Source organism: Accipiter gentilis, chromosome 14 (genome assembly GCF_929443795.1).
Source record: "Accipiter gentilis chromosome 14, bAccGen1.1, whole genome shotgun sequence".
Lineage (NCBI taxonomy): Eukaryota > Metazoa > Chordata > Aves > Accipitriformes > Accipitridae > Astur > Astur gentilis.
In genome coordinates this window covers 7,698,051-7,722,671 of record NC_064893.1, presented here as the reverse complement: position 1 = coordinate 7,722,671, position 24,621 = coordinate 7,698,051, and the positions used below count along the sequence as shown (strand labels likewise).

The 24,621-nt window shown below is 36.2% G+C and overlaps 1 protein-coding gene across 4 annotated transcripts in view; it reads right to left on the bottom strand.

Annotated features, from left to right (window-relative positions):
* The window catches only part of CNTNAP2 (contactin associated protein 2), a 1,223,788-nt gene that overhangs the window by 630,578 nt on the left and 568,589 nt on the right, over positions 1-24,621 (bottom strand). For all 4 annotated transcript variants that reach the window (XM_049816392.1, XM_049816394.1, XM_049816395.1 and 1 more), the window contains exons 5-7: positions 11,390-11,593; positions 9,092-9,276; positions 4,682-4,825 (exon numbers count right to left, since the gene is read on the bottom strand). In XM_049816392.1, the coding sequence (XP_049672349.1) occupies positions 4,682-4,825; positions 9,092-9,276; positions 11,390-11,593 (533 nt within the window). The remainder of the gene's footprint in view (positions 1-4,681; positions 4,826-9,091; positions 9,277-11,389; positions 11,594-24,621) is intronic.

Genomic DNA, 24,621 nt, shown 5'->3' with positions numbered 1-24,621 from the left:
TTCCTATCTTTATGATAAAATCACAGCATTAGAAACCATGTTCTTTTCTTACACCCATGTTCCATGAATAACAAAAAATATACAAAGGTTTAGGGAAATAATTAGCTAAAAAACTATATGAAGCTTTTAAATTACAGTGTGAATGAGAGAAATTACAACTACTTTCTGAGTAAAGGCAAAAGATCTCCTTTGCTGCTAAGCTGTTTGGCTGTTCTAGGTTTTTTTTAGTGTAAAAGTTGCCTAGAAATTTTAAGTTTTCAGCCAACTAAGTATTAAAACAAAATTGTTAACTCATTTGTTTGAACAGCTTTAGTCTGAACATTTCCAAGTGTGCTACAGAATACTTTTGGTTAAACCACAAATTTTACATGCAGAAAAAAAACCCTTGAGAGCTGAAATACCCATTGCAACCCTTTGTTAGCATTCTCAGTTTAACAGTCACCCTATGGATTAGAAATAACTTCTCTTACATAGTTAAGGCAGTCCTGTGTAGATACAAAGGGCAACAGCATTTTGTAAGAGCTGACAACTGACGGTTCCATCACAGATGCCAATTAAGTAGTGCTCAGAAAGCAGTTTCTTAGCTTTTCTTAGTTTTTAAGAGTTTCTCTTGCTGCCTTGTTACCATGAGGAACTAACAATTTTCCTCAAAACAAGAAGGCTTTTGTATCCAATTGACACTCTCCTGTCATCCTGATGCTTTGGATCCTTGCATGTATAACACCTATTAATGTTAATGGCACTGAATGCATTCAAATCCTTTTTCACATCAGTGAATGCATTTATCATGAACAGCCTAACTGCATAAAAGATTTCTTGAGGAAGTAACATATAATTCTAATTTCTCTTCTAGTTGGTATTTTCCCTACTGAGCTACTCAGATTAATCTGAGCTAGATTATCGATTCCCTCTATGACTGTAATTCACAAAACGACTCTTCTTTTAAGTACAGCCCATCTGATAGAGATTGCTGTCTAGGTCAAAAGTTTGAGCTAATCTGCAGCTTGTCTCTATAATAGCATCTTCATTCTTCAAAGAGAAAGAGATCCTTTTCTGTAGATTCAGAGTGTCTTGCTGAATAGTTCTCTGGGTAATGACATCTGGAAGTCAAACATACTATGCATTTATATTGAAACCGCTGGTTTTATCAGAGAATTTTTCATACTACATTGGAAGGGAAATGGTAAAAACACCTTAATTTGGGTATCATGAGCTTTGTATTATGATCTTTAATCTGTGTTGCAGATTAGCTTCGTGTTTACTTCTTATAAATCAATTTTGCTTATCCACTTTCAGAAGTTATCCCTTGTGGAAACACTACTAGGTCTTAAAGCCTTTCCCAATTAATAGAGCTACTGGCTGAATACATAGCTTCCAAAAGAGAGGTAATTAGTTTATTAAGACTACAATACCTATTAAATCAGGATGGATCATACAGTACAGGTAATGTACTGTACGCTAATGTTTATCATGTTGCAGTATTTTTCTCAAAATAGCTTATTACTCATCTTTAAGCTTAACATAATGTTCACGTAATATAAATAATTTAAAGAAAACACTCATCTTAAGTTTGTATATGATTGCACTCAGTAATACATGGCATAGGAGCTGCAGAACTGGGTGAAGCATAGACATAGAGGATGTGGGGATGAAGGGTAGCAAATATGATTCTCCTCAGCATTTTTCAGTTACAGGCTTTAAAATTGGAGAGACCATTCTGTGGAAACTAAATCCAATTAGTATTCACACTGCCTACCCTCAGTATATCTCTGGGTAGGAAAATTTGATAAAGTGACTAAATTCCTAAACTCAATGTCTCTGGACTACTTCTTGTTAGCTGCATATTCTAGTCTCTTCTCACTAGTGGTATAAGGGTCAATATTATTCAGTTATGCAAGGTAATGAAAGTCCTACAAAGCTTGTCATATTTTAATAGAAAACATAGAAAAGATGGACTGGAAGATTCTTTGCAAGTGTGTTCCCTGTTTCTGTCTTAGTCCTGAGCCAAGCTGTATACAAGAGTTAGCATCTACTGTGCTAGTTAGTCACTGCCAACTCTTGTTTGCAGCTTGGTTAAGGAGAAAAGGAGACACTTACATTCTCTGTCTCGCCTGTACTTTTTTCCCCAACTCTCCCTTTTGGCCATCTTTATCATTTGCCTCCTAATCTTCTATGAAAACAAATCAGGTGCCACTAATAAGAACAATAACTGCTCAAGATCATCCATCTGACTCATTCTCCCCAAAGAGCTGTTGCCATCTTATATGTCACAAAGGAATGCCAAACTTTTTTTCCCCTTACTCTTACCCTCTAAATCTAAAATAAATATGGTATTAAAGTCAGTGTCAGACTTTATTTAAACTTAAAATGCTTTTAAACTGTCTTTCTGTCCTTACTGTTCAATAAATTAAAGAGATGCTTGGTGGTGCTTTTTGCTCATAACATCTATGTATATGAGACCTAAAAATTTTTTTAACTTTAATTTTCTTCAGAGACAAATCAAATTATCATCTTATTATCATCTTCGGTTCTCTGGGCCTCGTCATTCTGTAAAATTAACTTGTCGACTCCCTTTCACTGTGTGACTTCTGAAATTCAACTATGTGTATCTAAGAATAATTTTTTCTTCTGTCACACACCTCTGTAATATCCTTCTTTCCTCTGTTCCTCCCCCCCCCTCCCCCCCCCCCCCGCCTTATGATGCTTCTCATCACCATACTGATTACTTTGCTTGTGTTCCATTTCATTATGTTTTGTCTGTCTTGCCTCTTCAGATAATACACTGTTTAGAGCAGGGTGTGCCTAGTGTTAAGGGTTTGTATAGGATCTCCTACAATGGAGCTTTGATCCTTGCTGGATTGCTTAAGTGCCATCATCATAAACATGATTAACGACAACAGTAGTCTCAACTGAGTCTAAATCAGACTAAAAATTAGGAGGAAAAAAAATCTTTTGTAAGAAACATAAAATTCCATGTTGATTTAGTTAGAGTAGAATTGATTTTGCTTTTGAAGAGCTGAAGCAATTCAAGTAATTCTACTGAAAACAAAGGTCACTTCTATTTTTATAGCCATTCTCAGAATTGGAAATCAACAGAACCATCAAATTAAACTAGTATGTCATAGCCTTTTGATGCAGCACTAACACTGCCAAAGCTTCTTTTGTGGATTTTACTTTCATGTAACAGGTGAAAGAAAGAAAGAAAGAAAGAAAGAAAGAAAGAAAGAAAATATCAGAGAGATGATTTTACAGAGACTTTACAGGCCTGCTAGCTATGTCGTACTTTTGAAAGGATAGGATTTGCACTACAGAAACCTTTTAAGTAACACTTGTGTTCAGAAAAAGGTTTTAAGAATATGTACTACTAACTTGCAGTGGACTTGACTGTGCAAATTGGGGAGACTGCTCCTGTACAAAGATCCTTTTCTAAATCAGGCATCAATCTTTGAAAATCATGGTTACATTACAAGCTCAAAATGCACTGCAGGCAGGAAATCATAAGCAATTTTCGAAAAAAAAAAAGGTCAAAGATACAGGTTCATGCAGCTGGGTCAAAAAAATTCTAAAAATGGAGTCTTCCTCCACGGCATATATATCATGATCTTTGCCTTTGACAATACTGAAGAAACTGATGTACAGAAAAGTTTCTAAATACCAGGCTACATTACTGAGTTTGTATAGGCAAACATCACATATTCAAAATTATCCTTCATATTACATTGACCATTTAACCATATTGTTCATACAATTATATGGAACTTCAATATTACTATGCAAGGAGTAATTAAATGGTAATCAATCCTTTGCACTTCATTATCGCTTCATATGTAAATGTTTACTGTTACATAAAGAGAAAAGCAATAGTGGAACCATACATATTGTTAGTAGGACTTTGTGAAGGCTGTAAACTGGTACAGAAAAAAAGCCTTGAACAACTTATTCAGACCATCTCAAACTCATGGTAATAATACATTCATTTCTTATCCACATTGCCTTTGTATGCCAGCAAGCAATTTTAGAACATTTAAAAATACAGTAATTAAAGTACATTCTTTCTTAATCACCCTGCCCATAAAGCTGGAAGTTTGAACATGAAAGCAACTATGAATGCTTAAGCAAGAGAAAAAAATAGAATAAAATGTTAATAAGATCTGTAATGTTAATAAGCTAAATACTGATTTTCAAGTCTAATATCTCAAGGCTTTTCAGAGCTATCAGAAAGGCCAGTAGAAGCATTCCCTTCCAACAACTATTGCAATCCAGCAATCCAACTAGTTCTGCAAGGATGGAAGATACCAGGATTTAAAGCCATGAGAAAGCTGCAATTGATTTTACAGTAAATCTTGTCTGTGCTGGTTTTGGACTACTATAATTTGGGAGGAAAGGAAAGAAGTATTTATTGGTTCAGCTAATTTTCTTTTAAAAAGTAGTTATCTGATATTGAAGGTTAGTTTTGGAAAGATGAAATGGGACCACAGAAGTAAAATGCTCAGGCATAATGATAAAAAAAAAGTCACAGATGTACATACAATAAGATCTTCGGGTATGTGATAAAATCTGTTTTGTGTTCTATATCATTTCATTATATCACATGGATATCAGCTACGCACACCCAAAAACTTCCTAGTCTCCTTTAGAAGGGGAACCAGAAGTTTAGATAACCATTAAATTATGCTCTTACCACATTAGAAGGTTCCAATTTCTTCCTCTTGGCAAGGTCAGTGATATTATTGCCGTTGTAGTTGATGCTCTCCATGCAGCCTTTGAAATTTTTCCTACTGTTAGAACTTGGCTTCCCAGAAAAAGGCATGCCTCCAAAGGTTATCTTTGAATGAAACAGAAAATGTGAGATAGTTACTGGAGGGCAAAGGCTTATAAATAAGTTTGCTGTAGATGTATTTGCTTTCTTTGAATGCATAAACATGGCGAATGAAAGAGCTGGCAACATTGCTTACAGAAAAAGGAAGTATCAAATAAGCACTGCAAAAGAAGAAAAATAATCTGTAATGAATTTATGGTTGCAAATATTTATGGTATTAAATCCCAAGTATTATTACAATTGTCCAAATAGTGAGCACACATCACAGTTGTTCATATATAGACTGCTCTTCTGATCATTACTGAACAATATGTATTTTAAACAAAGAACTCGGAATAATGTCCATCTTGGTATTTTTCTAAACAAGAGTAGACATGAAATTAGCTGGATAATCTTATTCAAATAATTCACTCAGCTCTAACTGTGTGCTAGAGCTCAGACTACCACACAGCAGCAGTGGGCTCCAATACGATGCATTTGTTTCCTTTTAATCTACTTCATCCAGAAGAATTTTACAGAATCACATAGTTAAAGATGCTATGCCCTGTCAGAAAAAATCACCTTCCACTACTGAGAACATGCTTTTATCATGTAGTTTTAGTCAATGAGGAGTTACCACATGACTTAGCACGCCAAATCAGCTCCACAGAGAAGATGAAGACAACCACCACAAAGACTCAGCCATCAAGGTCAAACAGGAATTGTTTTTCTCTTAATGCTGAATTTCATTACCCTAAACCACAGGCTTATCCAGAACCTCTAGTGCTAAAAAACAAAGAAAAACAAACGATGAACAAAAAATGTTCATCTCTTACAAGACTCTCCCTGTCACTCCATAGAGACTAAACCGGTCTCTACTGCATCAGGGTATTTTCTGGAATGTTTGGAAGTGAAGAAATGCTAAACATTTTCATTAATATTTTGCAGACCAAATGTGAAGGATAAGGGACTCATGAGATTAGTTCCTGCAATCTATGTTAAGTATTTATATTCAATGGATGATGGCATAAATAGTAATGACACCTAGCTTCCCTGCCCCATGAGTGCTCACAAAAATGTGAACTTGTAGTCTGCTCCTGAGATTCGGCAGAGTCAAGCTTTTAAATATCATTCATTGTTAATTCCATTTGTTATTACTGAGAGCAGGAAAACACAGCTCTAGGGACACATTTCCCATTTTAAAAGCGTGTAAGATATCACTTTCTACCTCAAAGAGAAGGCTTTAACTTGGCATATAAGAAGAACTAAAACTATACAGCTGAAAACCAAATATTTATAAATAGCACATACCAGCTATGTAAAAGCGTTTTGTAGGACACATCCTCAGGTATTATAAATTGACATGACTTGACTTTAGAGAAGATATAGAACTTTACATGAACTGAAGAATGTGACTGTAATATTTTAATGGCTGTCAAACCTTCTTTTGCATGTTATAGTCATGTGTTTGGTCAAGAGAAAATGGAAAGGAAAGCATTTTGAAGAAAAGGAGAAAAGTTGCAAAAAAACATGTACCATGACAGTGAGTTAAGGGGGACTCGGGATTTTTTTTTTTTATCTTGAAAATGCAATCAGCACTAATACTTATTCCTCTTTTGTGTTTACTTACCTTTTCTGAAAGAGATTTAAGCTAGACAGTATTTTTTCAATGAAAAATAGTTTTTGATACTTTCAGGTTTGTTCACTGTGATTAATTTATCACAAGGGCAACATATTTAAATATAGTCTGTGATGACTAACTCTAAAACCAGTGAGATAACTGAAAGGAAGGAGAAGAGGTTAAGGCTCTTGCATTTATATGAACGACAGAAACATGTATCCCCACACACTCAAATCAGTTCCATTAAACACAAGGGGATCCATGTACATGGAGACCGAAATGTATCTTTGAGAACTGCCAGTAAGGTGTCTAATGTCAACGAGAGGACAGTGAATCTTCTGGATTCTAGTCTTACTAGGGTTTAATTTATTGTATGCAATATATTTATTGTGTAAACATGCTACATATATATTATGTTTTTTATATACATATATACACACATGAATTGCCCAACCTTGGCTTATTGCATTCAGCCTAACTTTTTCTGTCATTCACTCGCTTGAAAATCTTTATTAAAATCTATTTATGTGAGTTTTCAGTAGCTCAACTCAGATCTTCAGTCCTTGATAAGTAATAGAGGTACAGGCAAATTTGCTCATTATTTTCTCATTATAACTGCTACCAAATAAGATCTTCAGAAAGATTTGTTAGAATATAAGTAAATATTTAATTCTATAACATTTAAAATCATAAGTATTTTTTTCAAACATTCATATCATATTCTTGATCAAAAGATTGTTTGTAAAAATATCAATACACAAGTTAATTAAAACTTTTCTGTATTACATCATTTTGATTCCCTCTTACTGCTTAAAAAGTTGCAAGAATGGAAATACATGTATTTGGCTCAGCCAACAGCATAAATTCTCATTAGAAACAGTAAAGACTGCAAGAAAATCATTATACAAAGTTGTAATAACCAACATGCTGAAGTTCATATAACAATTTAGAGGAACCAAACAAGTTCATCAAGGCAGAAGCCAGAGTGCAATCAAACAACAAATCCATGTTTAATTACTACCAACACTTGTGTGCATTAACCCAACTGATTAAACAAAATTTTTATTAGAACTCTCCTAATTTTTTATTGTTTCTTTATAAAAAGAAGTTATTGATGGCATATTTGTGAAAATACAAGTACCTACCTACATACCTAAGACAAGAAAGATCAAGATCCGTGTTAGTAAAAAGGTTCTCATCTGCTTGCTTTGCTAAAAACAAATACTAATTGTCACCACAGAATGAGGATTTCTGATTCAAGTGCAAAATTATCACCTGAATGGAATTACAGATTGTATGATATTGTCATGGTTTAGACCCAGCCGGCAACAAACCATCATGAGGCCACTCTCTCACTCCTCCCTGCCGGTGGGATGGGGAGGAGAAAATATAAAGAAACGCTCGTGGGTTGAGACAAGGACAGGGAGGGATCACTCGCTCATTATGGTCATGGGCAAAAAATCAGACTTAACTTGGGGAAAAAAATCAATTTAATTGACTACTAATCAAATCAAACCAAGGATATTAGGAAGTAAAACCAAATCTTAAAACTCCTTCCCCCCATTCCTCCCTCCTTCCCAGGCTCAACTCCACTCCCAGTTTTCTCTACCTCCTCCCCTTCAGTGGCACAGGGGGACGGGGAATGGGGGTTGGGGTCAGTTCATCACGCGTTGTCTCTGCCGCTCCTTCCTCGTCAGGGGGAAGAGGACTCCTCACTCGTCCCCTGCTCCACTGTGGGGTGCCTCCCACAGGAGGCAGTCCTCCATGAACCTCTCTGATGTGAGTCTTTCCCATGGGCTGCAGTTCTTCACGAGCTGCTCCAGCGTGGGTCCTTTCCAGAGGCTGCAGTCCTTCAGGCACAGACTGCTCCAGCATGGGTTTCCCATGGAGTCACAGCCATCTTGGGAGGCATCCCCCTGCTCTGGCGTGGGGTCCTCCATGGCTGCAGGTGGGCATCTGCTCCCCCACTCACATCCATGGGCTGCAGGTGGACAGCCTGCCGTCTCACCATGGGCTGCAGGGGCATCCCCTCCTTCTTCACTGACCTTGGTATCTGCACAGGTATTCCTCTCACATTCCAATCCCCTCTCTGCTGCAGGTTTCCCTTCTTAAATACATTCTCCCAGAGGCACTACCACCATCATTGATGGGCTCAGCCTTGGCCAGAGGCTGGTCCGACTTGGAGCTGGGGAAGCTTCTAGTAGCTTCTCACAGGAGCCATCCCTGTAGCCTCTCCCCTGCTACAAAAGCCCCACCACACAAACCCAAAACATATATTTTTTTAAGCTACTTCCCACTTACAGCACCTGCTTTTAGAGATTTTAAAAGTACTGTATGCTTAGCTTGCTGAATAACTCAGATCTCCCATTTTAAAACAAAAGGCTGAGATGGCTCCTACGCCAGATGGGATCTGGTAGACTAATGAAGAGAAACTTAATTTACACTCAAGAGAGAACAGTGTTGGAAAGAAAATTTCAGGAAATGTAAGGGAAAAAGTAATTAAAACAAATGTACAGAAAAGTACCAAAACATCTTAAATTATATTAATTTTCTTTTCTCTTCTCATTGGACTTATCTTTATAAAGCAATTATATTAATTTTCTTTTCTCTTCTCATTGGACTTATCTTTATAAAGCAAATTTGAATGAAAACAAACAAGTTTCACTGTCTACCTCATAATCCAGGTCCAGGTAATCAAATTCTCCATTGGTTCTGAAGTGCTGCATGTGTCTGTCCAGGGTAAGATTGATGTTTCTCCCATGGCGCTCTATGATGATGGAGTGCCAGTGATGATCGTCCAAGAGGCTGCCTGTCATCACGGATGTGTGGCCATAAATAGAGCCAAGCTGGTTGCTGCCTACGATGAAGACAGAAAGAACAGTAATTTTTACCTCATACCAGTTAGGCAAATATTTTCCTCTTTCTCTTTCAATATTTCACCTGAATCATAACAGGCACACAATAAGCTGGAGGAAGTCAGTCTGCCATGAAGATAAGATCTGCCCAGTGGAGACTTGCTTCCATAAATACAAATACCTAGACCAAACACAGCAAGTGTCTGATCAGTGATTTGAATAAATAGCTATTCATAATTGTAAAGCCCTTTTCAACTAGGGGTTTTCTGTGTTTTCATCCTTACACTATAGAAATGAAAAGCTGTTACCTTTGGGCTGGGTCCTGAGCTTCCCTGGTACTGATTTATTACTGTTGAGGAGACATGGTGCCTGACAACAGGTTTTGGTAACAAAAAGCCTTTTCAGTCCGAGTTCTACACTTTGTAGGCTCTGCCACTATAGCTATACCAGCGAGTGTATAGGAAAAGGCTTAATGCAGACTGAGCTAACAGCAGCAAAAAATGCCTTCTGCTAACATAGCTTATTTCGGTCTTTTCTCCTGCAGCAAACCTCCTATTCTGGAAGTCAAACTACTAGCAAGAGTACAGTTTTGCAATTTTCTGCTGGGTTTTCTAGGCACTTTTGCCAGTGCAGCTATGCTAGTCAGAGATCACATCTCATTGCAATCTGACATAGCTAAGCCAGCAAAGGTTGATAGCATAGATCTCAACTGAAGCAGCAAATGACTAATTCAGCATTAAGTTTAAAAAACTGCTGCACTGCCCAATAATCAAGAGCTACTGGTTAAAAAAAAATATAAATAAATCCATGCATGTCCATGAGCCTCAGTTTCTGCAATGCAAAGTCAAATCCAATGCAGAGCAAAACCTAAATTAACCCCTGTCTCCCTCCATCTCCTCCTCCACGATGTTTGAAACTAAGTCACTGGATTTCACCAGGCAAAACGAACATCGTTTTCCACCGTCTCCGGTGCAAAGAAAATATTCTCAGGCAGAGGAAGAATAACACCATAAACCATTATTTCTCTTTATTAAAGTGAGTGTGTGTCACAGGGCGTATTCCCATTTAGCAGACTAGTGATAAATGAAACATCCCCACCAAGCACATATACGGAAGTTATAACAGCTTATAAAGACAGACTGAACTAAAGAATATGGAGAAAGTGGAAATGAATGGGTTAGTATTGCAATTAAAATTGTTAAAAATAGATAACTGCTATAGGAAGACGTGCTTTACTCCTCTTCATCTGCTCATGTTGATCTTCAGAAAAAGAGCAGGAGAAAATGCTAGTGGAAATAATTACTATTCAATGTAAATAATGAACAGAATAATTTACTCTTCACATCTCTTTAAGAGAAGCGAGGAAAGTTACATGAAATCTTTTTCTAAAACTTTTTTGTTTGAAGGGCCCCCCCCCCAAAAAAAAAAAAACAAAAAAACAAACAACTAGATGAATGTGGGTTTTTTTTTTCATAATAAATGTACTTTATAAATCTGGTCACTCATGAGCCTGTAGTCTTTCACTGGGAGGGAAAAAGGAGGCTGGAGCTAGAGTAACATATACAGGATTCCAACATAAGATTGCCTGATAAACTGATCTGTCTTCTTTCCTTTCCTAGTCCTACTTCTCAGATTCTAGGAAGCCTGCTGAACCTCAACTTCAAGTGGCCTGTAGCTTCCCAGATTGATACTTTTTTTGCTGCAAGGTTCCTAAGGGTGACCTTTATTCCTCCGGCACTGATGACAGTGTCCTTCTCTCAAAGCCACAGCTGAGGCCAAATATAATTCTAGCAAGGCTTTACTTGTTTGTGGCAAGTTTCTAATGACAATAAATTGTTGATCCTGTTTTTCTGTATGATCTTATTTTCATGGTATCTCACACAGAATAAAAAGGAAGAAATGGAACAGAAAAAAAACCCACCAAAACCCAAAACAAAAACCAAACCAAAAAAAAAACCCAAACCATATAGAAAGGGAATGAACAACACTTTCACCAAATTATCTGATTTAATGATGTGGCTTACCATATTACTGTGGGGGAAAGGATGTAATATTTGACCTAAAATTTTTGTGGGACAGTTAAAAAGTGCACAGAACTAAACAATCTAAGTATACCTAAATTTAAATTTAGAACAAGTTTGGCTTTCTTCAGTTCCAAGGTGATATAGTCTCCTTGCTGTCCTTCTCCGTGGAAGATTACACCTTCGCTTTCAGAGGTCTTAAATTTCAGAGAGATGACATCTTTCAGTGTTTTCATTTTCTTGTTCCTGAATCTGTATGGTAACACTACATGGCCATCAAAATTGATAACATCAGCCCCTAAAGGAAAAAGCAAATAACATTGTTGATGAGCGATTATATTTTTCTGTGGCCACGAAAAACAGACATGCCACCTGTAGATTGTACCTGAACAGAATAAAAAATGTGCAAATTTGATATGCATTGGAAATACACTTTCTCTTGACCATAATTTAATACTATAAAAAGGACGAATGAGGCAGGACATAAATTTAACCCATAGGATATACAAAAAAGCAGATTTGCAGGGACAAATACTACAACTGTACTGAACATCTTTTGTTTTCTTTCAAATATAGTTGCTGTCATGCACAATTTCCTAAATATAGTTGAAAATTAAAGACAAGCTTCTGAGTGGTCCCTTGACACCTCTTTAAAATCCAGTACAGGTATCTGTGAGGACTGTAAACAGTAAAACATGAGCCCAAAGAAATTGCCTGGCAATTTTAAAAGATTCCTCAAACTGTGTCTAAACCATAGGCATAAGCCTTGTCTAGTTCAGTTTTATATGGAAATCTTGGGTAAGATGTGACCTCAACTAATTTTGAGAAGAAAAAGACAGTTCTGTCATTTGGGCTAATTTTTTTCCAGTTTTGGTTTTATTCAAAATCTAGGAAGAAAACTGAGGGATGCAATCATTTTCATTTAAAGTCAATCTAATATTCATATAAATGTTGCAAAATGACACTACAAAATTTCATGTTGTCTTATTTTCATGGCTTAATCTCTACTCTAAAGTATGAACCACAATTTCCCACAATTTTCTGGAGGCTAGATCCACAGTAAAAGTACCTGCAGAATTTGATTCCTTTCAACAGACGTACTTCTGCTGAGTATTGAATCTTGTCTTTTAAGCAGAGCTTGGTAAAAGATTGGAAACAGATACTGATCTCTAAACATTTATACAGATTTGTTTAAGAAATCCCTTTTATAAACTGCTTAACATATGATCAATCACCAGTGCCTTAGCTACTATTTGTATGAACATTTCATCTACACTATTCGCAACTGACAATTTAGTGACTATTTAGTCACTAACCAAAATTCTTAAAAGGGAATTAATAAAAAAATGTTCTTCGTTTTTAAAGAAAAAAGTATTTCCCACCCATATTCTTCAAAAACATTCACACTTCTTACTGGTATACCATATTCATACCAGCCATTTCATGAACTGAATGAAATGAAGGATGGCATTTTATCATATATTCTTCAAGCACATCTGATTTTTGCCTACTTCTGTGGGATGCTCTTTGGTGACTGCTTGCAACTTTTAAAAAGTCTGATTTTTGCTACTATGGTGGAAAGCATTTAAATCTTTCAGACCCCCTCAAAAACATAGACAGAAACCCAGTCCTGTTGTATAATTAACACAGAAGAATCTGTTAAAACTCCATTAGAACACTTTGTACACTATGTCTAAATAACTGCATATATTTCAGTTTGAATTTTTATGGCCTACATTAACTGATTCTGCTAAAACCTGTTGCTTTTGTTCTTACAACATATGTCAAACACACATTTAAAAATGCTTACTTTCAACTAATCTCTGAAATAAAATTTTACACTCTGATTCAGAGAAGAGCCTAAGCAAACATGTACATCCATCCCTGTCTTGAGAATTTAGGAACGACCAAAATGATCTGCTGAGTCAATGCTTACTACTATTGTGTCCTCAACTGCTATCAAAGAACTGCTTATGTATAGCATCTCTATAGGTTGCTTTTTCACATTCTATAATTTCCAGAAATACTTTGCACAGTGATATAAGAGCTTTTTCAGTGCCTAAGAATAACATTTATTCAAGCTTCATGATGTTTAGCATTTATTTTCTAGAGAAAAGTACGTAAAACCACAACCAATATTTCATAAGTGATTTCTATTTCATTGTTCAGTCAAAAAATCCACAACCCATCTTGTATTCATTAACTAAAACACACCCAGTTGAGACTGAGGCTTGCAGTCATGTTGATTAAATGCTTATTCATACATCCTTACATCATTGCGCATAGCAACTTTTCAAATACAAAGACCGACACACTATGCTTCCATCATTCAGGATTTCCCCCACAAATCACTACTATAATAAATAGTTCTGTACTACTTTCAGATCATTTGTTTTGCTGACACAATGATTCTCTGCGTGCTGATGAAGTATGTGATATCTGTTTCTGGTTGATATAGCCATTTGTCCTCTGTATATCTTTAATAAATCTGTATGTATAATCACAATATGGTCGTTATCCTCAGTTGACACAAACAGTAAACTCTCTAGGGATTAGAGAACTACAAATTACAGAAGTTAAGAATTTTGCTACCTTGCAGAAACTATGTTTACAGTTTCTAAAACTGATACAGGGGAAGCATGACAGTGGACAGCTGTTGACCTACAGGTCTACTTATTTTATACTGAAGACAAAATTATGGATCTCAGTGCAGCATGGATCATCAGAGCTTGTGATTTTACCTTCACAGTGCTGCTGCTTTTTAAGCTTGAGAGTTTTAATGTTTTCTGCAAACCTGCATCAAATGTAGGTATTTCAGAGTCTACCTGAGATCAAAATATAAAACACGCTACCTCATACTCACTTACACATTGGCTTAGATACAAAGGCCACTAGTATTAATCGAAGGAGCATTGAGCATGTTAAAAAAAAGCTGTGTTAAACCTGGGAAGTAAGTCTAATCACTCTGTTTACCTTCTCAAGTTAGAAAAAAATCATAAAAATAAACTTTCTTTCTCTACTCACAACAGACAAAGACTCCACAAAATTCTTCCTGTGGAAGACAAAGAGACCTAGAAGATCTGAGGATGTAGATTCTATAATGCTAGTTTCCTCATGCCTCCATAAGATGTTGTCCCTCTCCTTTCTAAAAGACTAATAGGCATATGCAATGCATTTCTCTTTCACATTAGTTTTTTAACATATTAGAATTGGTAGCAGCTGACTGTCAACAAACAGATGGGTAATAGTAACTGAAAGATTTGAAGGCTCTTTCCAATGGCCAAGATCTATATATTTTCTTTAATGCATAGACTTCTTCATGGATCACACTGACACATTACCACGTCTGTGGAAAGGAGGTCAAAGGGAAGAATTTTAAATTTCTGAATTTTCAGTTTCAACCACTTCTTCAAATTACATAGAACCACATGCTGAGTCCTCCATAGCATTCTCTCATTCTTAATTACCAGGCTGGAAATAACCTGTGCCATGTATACCTCCCGTTCTTGCCATTACTTGCATCACACAAGTGGAAGCACCAGTTTTAGACCCTTCTTACCATGAGAAAGAAGAGAGACAGGTAGACAGAGATGTTATTTGCACAATAATCATGCAGTCTCTGTTCACCTCTGCTTCTGATTAGACAATGAACTAAGACACTTGAACCCAAAGGTGTCAGATTTGTTGTTAGCAGTTGAACTCTGCAATGAAACAGATTACAACCATATAACTTGAATCTACCCCCAAATCTTCCTAAAGCTGCAAAGACTTTTGATGAAAAGATAAACTTTGACTCCCTTACTGTTTATGCCAACTAAATTGTGAAGAAATTGTATTCAGTATATAAAACATGAGCAATACAAATTGACTGCAATATCCCATATTTATTAGTATATAATATAGATCTCATGTATATCAGAATGCAGAAATATATATTAGAATTACCACTTTCCTTTATAAAACAGGTCTTACAATACACATTCCAATAATAAATACTTATTAAGCTCCAAGTGCAACTAAAACTCTCAGCCTGATCTGGTTCTTCTGAATGACAAATTCCAGGAATGTTCATCAGCTCAGAATTAAATATCAGAGTGGCATGTTGTATTTGCAGTGCAAGAAATCCATTTAAAAGTTATCAGCATGCAAGGAGGACACATTTTCCCAGGCACAGATGCAGATGTTGTTCTTCAGAAATGAGGCCATCCTGGTTCATATTCTGAGTCTGTATTCAGAAGAAACAGTATGTGATTTCAGAGGTGGGGTTACCTTGTATACGTTCATGACCCAAATAAACATATTACTTCTGGAATTTGTTTTGAAGAAACAAAGAAAATGGTTAGAAAAATATTGTAACAGAGATGACATCAACCCATTGGTTTTGCTTTCCTTACAAGATGTCAAGAGATCCAAGAAATGCTTTCTGAGATTTTTGTATGTACTTTTAGAAAAGAACTTTTAGAAAAGCGTAAAATCTGTTTATAGAAAAAATATCTACATGGAAGTCACTCTGTTATCACAAAAAACATACTTCAATGTAAAACAAATTTGCTATACAGATTTTACTCTTTTGAATCTACATAAAACTTCCTTGAACAAATGCTACAAATGAAAGAAAATTGATGGACATTACAGCTTAAGTAACTTTCGTAACAAATATACATCATAAAACATATGAATCTATATAAAATGTCAGATTCTCTTCCATTAATGTTTGTTAAATTTACTTTCTGATGGTTATAGGAACCCCTATATAGGGTATATGATCCTTCCCCTAAGACCAGCTGGTACCACTTTGTAACATCTGCAAAAGTTACCTTAACAGTCAGGCATCTGATCCAGAGAGAGGCATCTGATCAGGACAATTACTTGACTTCTGTGGGTTTGTCGATTCACAACATGCTGCCCAGGCAAAGGCAAGTATCCCTTTTGTACCTATGGCATTGTTGCAGTTATGCATACGTGCTCTTTATATCATTCATTGAACCAAACTCATATCACACACTTTAACAAAGCTGAGTAAAAGTAGCACATTTTTCCAAAATCTGGCCCTGAATTGCCATGTTTTGAAAATCATTCAATTAAAAAAAAGAAACAGCAGTAATCTTTGATTAAGCAGCTTTTTTTATGCATAGCTGTGCTGGCAGCATGCACATGGGTCTGCATGATAATTCAATCACCTAAAGATTACATAGCAATTATGTTTAAGAGTTATCATATGTAGAACTGCAGTAATGACTTGTGTTCCTTCTATGATGACACTCAGCTATTTAATATCATGATAATTACCATGATGCGGAATGGTACTTAGACAGTAAACCATATAATTGCAGTATAAATACATAATTTTTCTCATCCTTAGCCACTCAACTACCGCATTAGTAGGAAAGAGACCTAAGCCATCACATACCATATGTTCACCTGCATTCAGTGAAGTCTGACTGTTCTTAGATGCTACTGCTGCAACAGGGGAAATTTTTCTTAAAAAAGATAAAGTGCAAAAAAAAAGTGAGAAAGAGGGAAAGAGAGAAAAAGAGGAGAAAATGCAGAAAATGGGGGAGAAGAAACTGACAGTATTTTTTTTTCTTTATTATATTTAAATAGGAAGTACAGCTCTGATTACTTTCAATTTGATTTCTCCCCTATTAGATTTCCTGCGAAATGGGTGGACTGGATAACAGTGTTGACATCTTAAAAATATCACACCACTTTCAGCTGGCTAGGAAGATGCGTTAGGCCTTATCCCAGTATATGTCTGAGATGTCACATTAAAACAATTTCATTAGTAACGGCATCACAACATTCAATTGTCCTCTAAAAAGAACAAAGTCAGAAAGCCTTAAAAATATCAACAGGAAATTGAGTGACAAATGTGTCCCTATTCTCAAAACCCAAAAGAAAATAAGTCACCAGTCACAAGTCTTCCTACCTATGCTTTTGTCCTGTACTTTTGGCCACATGCAGGATTTGGTAGAATTTGGTCAGAGAATCAAATCTGTATAAAGATATTTTATTTGGTGCTCCAAACTTCACTATTTCCTCCCTTTCTGGTCAGAGAAATATAACTATCCTCAATGTCAGCATCTGAAGGATGAAGAAGCGCTTATTGACAGAGACTCAATACGGAGACTTCTGCACAGCTACTTACCTACCTTGATCAAGGTACTGTCTGGAATTACAAAAAAAATCCCTGCTATCAGTCACAGTAAATAACACTGATCAGAACAAAGCAGAACAGCAAAGTACTTTCCAGAAAAATGCTTACCAGACAGCAAACAAAATCAACATTATTAATTGCAAATTTAACATGTACACATATTTTTAAAATTGCTACTGATTTCTGAATGATCAACTCTACAAAGCCTGTACAGAATATTTCATTGGGGTTAAAACCACAAACGTTCTGTACTACTGATCCACAGTGACCTTAGGTGAAATTTTCTCACTCCATTATCCTTCCTCCATTATATCTATTTCATCTGCTTAAATCTTCTGTTTAGATTAAACATTTTTAGGGAAAAGATCTTCATTTTTAGCATTCTTTTTCACCCCATAATGCGAGCCCTATGTCTGATGTACTAATATTATAGTAATAAATGCACTGAGCATCTGTCCTCTGAAAACATCAGAGATGCATCAAAGCATCTCTGGCTAGTCCAAAGTATTGTACATGTGTAGTTTCATTTGTTGTAGCTATTAGTCACAGGTACTAAAATATATTATGACAAATACAAGTACATAAACAGTGTATTATTTACATATTTTAACAGCAAAACTGAGGTTTTTTCCTAACAAAGCAAGGGATAAAGCTCAAAATAATACCAAAAACAAACTCTCATTTTGTTATTACTCACGATAAATTACATACACAGAAATTACTTGAGAGGACCCTAATCTACTTTTTCAGTAGTTCCAGATACTGCCAACATGATAGCATGTTGAATTTGCCACTAAAGTCTTTGCACCTCAAATTTCAGCGGCCCTAAGTTATCTGAGCTCATGTTAGCGATGCATTACATCTCATTGCACCAGAAAAATGAGGAAACCATGCCCCAGCACAGCAGTCAAAAGATTGTCTCCTCTTTTATGTTTTCTTACAATGAGGCAGCGAGCCAAAGGTACTGTGAAGATTGCCTTCAGGCACTACAGTCCAGCCATAAGGACATGGGCAACTCAGTGGCTTGAAATCTGCTGCAGCAAAACTGACACTGCCTTACTCTCTTTTTCAAAAGGCAATGCATCTGCCACAAAGGCGGAAAAAAACCCCCAAAACTAAAACAAAAACAAAACCAGAACCTAATACAGATATATCTTGCATATACAATAATGTACACTTCTTCATATTCTAGAAGCATAAGGTGAAGGAAAATAAATTTTAAGTTTCTGTTGCCTGCTTAGCTTCCACTGCACTAAATCTGAATCCTGTCATTATCTGTCAATGAATCCAACCCTAAGTGATGTCAATGCTTGAAAAAGAAAAAAATACAATTTGCTATGAGGGTTGGATTTTTTTTCTTGCTTTTCTTTACATTAGATATAACATATATATGGCAATGCATTATCAAAGTAGCACAGAATGTTTTGTCAAGGTGTATTTTTAACTCAATTCTTGGGTAACAGGCACAAACTTTATTCTTTTATTTTATATACCTGCCGGAAACTCTGAAAATAAACCTGTGAAGAAGTATTCCCTAAGGTGGTGAGAATGCTTTGCCAAGTTCTGAGTGCAATATCCACTGAAGATAGGCCAACAGCACTCCGTACTTTTCAAGTTTCCTCTGAATTTCAAAGCACAAGCATTTTCTCCTGTTACTATTATCGCTGTTGTTATCATAATGCTGGTATAATACTCATTTTGCTAGCTCTTGTGCAGATATCTGTAAACATGTGGTTCTTTTTCTGGGATAATTTAATGTCTAATAAGAAACAAATGCAACAAGTGAAATGAATAAGTAGAAGAAAAAGGAAAGAGAAGGAAAACAATATAAAGAAATGTAATCTAACGACCATGGCTAAAAGTCCCCCCCCCTGCTTTTTTTTTCAGTAGGACAATTGGGTTCTTTCTCTAATTTGTGTAGCTACTAAACTACATTGCTACACAAGGTAATTGTTGCTTAAGACAATCATTTTGTGATGAGCATATACACCAGTGCAGTGCTCTGCAGAGTTACACCTGACCTCTGGTTAGCATCATGTAAGATCAAACCAGGTTCTTGGGGAAAATCTGGAGGTCTGGCAATGCATTAGTTACAGTATACACAGAAGAAAACACTAAAACATTTGAAGGAAAGTATGACTTAGGAACTCAGACTAAGCCTCCAAATATGTCATAAAATTATCGTCTTAAGGGTGTGTATAACTAGGGTGATTTTTCAAGCACTTAGCACTATGGTTGATGATCTTTTTGTGCCAGATCGAATGTAACATGAGATTTTCACGTAAATTTTCTTTCATTAATTCTTCAGCTTTCGAAAAGACAACTTCATTTAAAAACCAAATGAGAACATTTTAAAATATGCCATGCTTAAATCTATAAAATGGAAAACTGAGGCAATGAACATGTTTGTAGTATACTCTGCAATTCAGCTTTAAGTTTACACATCCTAACCACAGTTTACAAATTAGACCATACTGAATTCTGTGCTCCTCTAGCGGACCACTAACAGTACCAGAGAGAACTGAGATAAGACTGCAGTTCAAGATAATCTTCAGCTCAGATAAAAACCATTCTTTCCATAATCTACCCTGGTTTGTGACTCCAGAAAGTTAATTACAATGTATGGTATGAGATGCAGTCTATCCAAAGAACTCTATTTATAGGGAAGACAGGAGACAGAGCACCACAAAAAATACAACTTCAATGGCAATGTGTTTCTCTGACAAATTCCAGTCATTTAATTGTTTAAACAAGTTTTTTAGGTTTTTTTTCAACCAGAAAATCTCTGAGCTTACTATACATTTTAGTGATATTTTATAAACAAGGATTTTTAATATAAGTATTTTGTCTTGAGAATGTAATTGATCTTGCTGTTGATGCACACTTGATTTCTCTTAAAAATGATTTTATTCAAAAGTTTAAAGTTCAAATTAGGAAAAAAAAATTGAAGGCTGTTCTGAGGACCTGCTGAATCCTGAGGTTGAAGACATGGTGTCCTAGTTTTGGCTGGGATAGATTTAATTCCTAGCAGCTGGTATAGTGTTGTGTTTTGTGTTCAATATGAGAAGAATGTTGATAACACGCTGATGTTTTCAGTTGTTGCCAAGTAGTGTTTAGTCTAAAGTCAAGGATTTTTCAGCTTCTCACGTCCAGTCAGCAAGAACACTGGAAGGGCAAAAGAAGTTGGGAGGGGACACAGCCAGGGCAGCTGACCCAAACTGGCCAAAAGGGTATTCCATACCATGTGACGTCATGCCCAGTATATAAACTGGGGGGAGTGAGGCTGGGTGGAACCGCCGCTCGGGGACTAACTGAGTGTTGGTTAGCGGGTGGTGAGCAATTGCATTGTGCATCACTTGTATATTCCAATCCTTTTATTGTTATTATTTTAATTTTATTATTATCATTATAATTTTTAATTTCTTCTTTTCTGTTCTATTAAACTCAACCCATGATTTTTACTTTTTTTTTCTTTCCACCATCCCACTGGGTGTGGGGGGGGAGTGAGTGAGAGGCTGTGTGGTGCTTAGTTGCTGGCTGTGGTTAAACCATGACACCTGGGTATTTTTAACTATCTTTGAACTATAAGGTGCAAATGAAACTATGTGGTTATTGTGGTTTAACCCATGCAAATAAGCACCACGCAGCCACTCACTCACTCCCACCCCACCCAGTGAGACGGGGAAGAGAATTGGCAAAAAAAAAGTATAACTCGTGGGTTGAGAAAACAACAGTTTAATAACTAAAATAAAGTAAAATATAATAATAACAACTTTAATAATAAAATATAATAACAATAATAATAATTGTAATGAAAAGGAATATAACAAAAAGAGAGAAATTATATGCACGAAAAGACAAATGATGCACAATGCAATTGCTTACCACCCACTGACCAATGCCCAAGCAGCGATCTGGCCCTCCCGGCCAACTCCCCCCAGTTTATATACCGAGCATGACACTTTATGGTATGGAATATCCCTTTGGCTGGTTTGAGTCAGCTGTCCTGGCTATGCTCCCTCCCAGTTTCTTGTATACCTGCTTGCTGACAGAGCATCGGAAACTGAAAAATCCTTAACTTACTTAGGATAAGTGCTACTTAGCAACAACTAAAACATCAGTGTGTGTTAGCAACATCATTTTCACACTAAATCCAAAACACACTGTACCAGATACTAAGTAAACTAACTCTATCCCAGCCAAAACCAGGACAGTAGTCTTAATCATCTGGAAGTTATACTGGCATGATCATCTGCATTCATCACTGATAAAATGATAGTAGCTCATAAAATCATTCCCTCTTACCAAAACCTCCTCCAGTGTTTCTGGCTGTAACAATCATGTTTTAATTTGTCATTTTCCAGGTCATAGTACAATAGTATTCACCAAATAGACAAAACAGAAGCAGTTTAATACATGAGGTTTTATATTTTAGAAATTTTTCATATGTATAGCATTACAAGGGTCATTTATGATTGCAAAAGTTAAAATTCAGGCATCTTACAACTATGCACTAGAAGCAGCAAAATATTCTCTATAATTTATTATTCTTTAGCTATGGTAACTTCCAAATAAATCTAGTAAAAATATATATATAATTGAAATATTCTAAAGAAACTCTGCTTTTCTTATTTTATCATGCTGATTTACAAGTCAGAAGCATTCCTCACAACCGTAAATATATTTGGTTATATCCTTCATTGTGAAATCCACCATTTGATATTGAATCTCAATGGGAACATTAAAGTGTATAATTAAACTCTGAAACCAGGTACAGTAAAGAACTCAATTTACTTGAAAATAGCTAGCCTCTACTAATGTTTTCACTGTTTATTAAAAAAGTAAATCACAAGAGTTCCAGGTCAATAAAAAAGGACAATTCTGACTCTCACATAGTAAATGGCTAAAACAGGTCTCAATCCTTATTAAACTGCAGAGCTCGTTCATTACTTAATTAAAAAACTAGAGCAAAGAAAGAAGCTGTACCACATCATACTACATTTACACTCAATTTACTCGGTGAATAAATGAGCTACAAAATGGACAAGACAATCTATTAAAACATTAAGGAAACAGATGACTAGCTGGAGCCCTCGTTTTAATGTTTACAGCTCAATGAAAACAGGAAGACGCACAGTTGACCTACAAAATACTGATTTAGACTTTCTCCTTCTAATTTCTTTTTGAGCTGATGCCACTCAATTCAATCATCTGATGGTATATAATCTTTCTGCACATCTTTTAATGTCTGGATGCTCTAGGAATACTCATTACTTAAGGCCAAATTCTTCTTTTGGGCTCATATTCTATATCCTTTGTTCACATAATCACTCTCAAACACATAGTCTTTACTTCTTCCAATCACGGTGCTCATATTTAAATTGAACTTTCAAAGGGAGTTGCATACACACTGATTAAGGAATATGCAGCAGGGACAGTTTCAAGCTGCTGTACTCAATTCAATTTCATACAGTAAAAGTCTCACTATCATCATTCAAACTGCTGCACTTGACCCTAAAGACCAAAGAGTGAAAGACTGAGTCTGAATTTTGGCCAGGGGACACTCACATTCATTCTAATGAGTAGCCTTACTATTGTTTAAGGCACACAAAAGTGTGTCTTTAAAGGCCACTTCTAACGGATGTATAGTCTTCCTTTCTTTCTTCCAACTGTTAGTCTGACGCTGCTACTAATTCCGTCCTGCTGCACCGATTTATTTTAGGAAAAGAGACACTAAGATGGAGCATATGCTATTTGCAGCTACTGAATTTCAATTAAAAATGATGAGTTAATAGAGGCAAATCCTTTAGCAGAAATTATAGTGGAACGACTTTGTGTGACAGTTCAGTTTCATTGTCATATTTCCAAACTACTCAGAGAAAAATACCCTGTGTTTAGCACAGCATCAGAAAAGCAGACCACTGGAACTTGGTGTTGGGCAAATAATTCAACATTAGTAATTCAGTCAATTATTTTTTCCTCCCCTTACCTAATACCCAACATACATAAGACCATGCATATCTCTAATATATTCTTTACTAAGTGTCATCTTGCACTTTTTCATGTAAGAAAAGGTATTTGCTTCCAACTTGCAAGCCATAAAATTTGAGCCCCAAACTCCATCATGCATGGATCAAGTGGTAAAATTAATGGTGGCTGAATCCAGTGTTTTTCTGTTCCTTTGTATGTATTTCAGTGTGTATAATTAAAAAAAAACAACCCACTCATATTCAAGTTTATGAGTCATGGCTTTATTTTCAGATGATCTATGTTGATTTGGTTCTGCTTTGGTTCAGTTTAAGTCTAATAATTTACTCTAATATGGAGATGGCCCCCAATGATTAGGGCATGCTATGGTAACAGGGCATACAGTTGCCAATTTTAAGTGAATAAGTGCTTTATTTAAATAACACTGAGCAAAAAGTTAAGGATCTGGTACTGCATTGGCATCACTTGCAACTCTGTTTACACTCCAGAGAAAGAAAATCCCCAAATGACTCAATATATACCGATATGAAATGCCTAACTTGCATTATACAAGGCATATAGAGTGAGATAGTTCCCTGAGAGGGAAAAAAAAACCCCACTTTTGTTTCAGAAATGCTCTCCATGACAGGTAGTACTGCAGGTAAAAGCAGGCTGGAGCACATAATCAGAATATCATTATGGTCAGAAAGGACGTCTAGAAATCACGCAGTCCAACTCACCAGCTCAGAGCCTATTTGCACATTTTATTCTGCCAGAAGCACTGAGTTTCAGTTAACTGGGTTTTTCACCTTTTTTCCTGAACTGAAACAGGAAATAGGACATTTGCTTTTACCAGCAAGTGATTTTCCTTTTTTGTGTTTATCAGGCTGCGCATTCCAAGGTCAGTGATATATTGTGTCCCCCTCCCCGCCACCAGACATGACTTATCGTAACTTCTAGCAGGCTTTACAGTTTAAGATTTGCTGGTGTTGCAGGGTTTAAGACCTTCAAATTCCCCACTTGCCAAAACAGTTGGGCAGGGTCTTTCTTCAGTGTGAGTTTGCTTATGGCATCTCAGCTGTGCAACTGGCTGTTTCCCCCCTATGAATTTTACCATGCATTTCAGGCTTCCTGCACAGTCAGTGCCATCAATTCAGTTTCCTCAGCTCTGGATTATTCTCCATCACTAAAAGCTGAAAAAA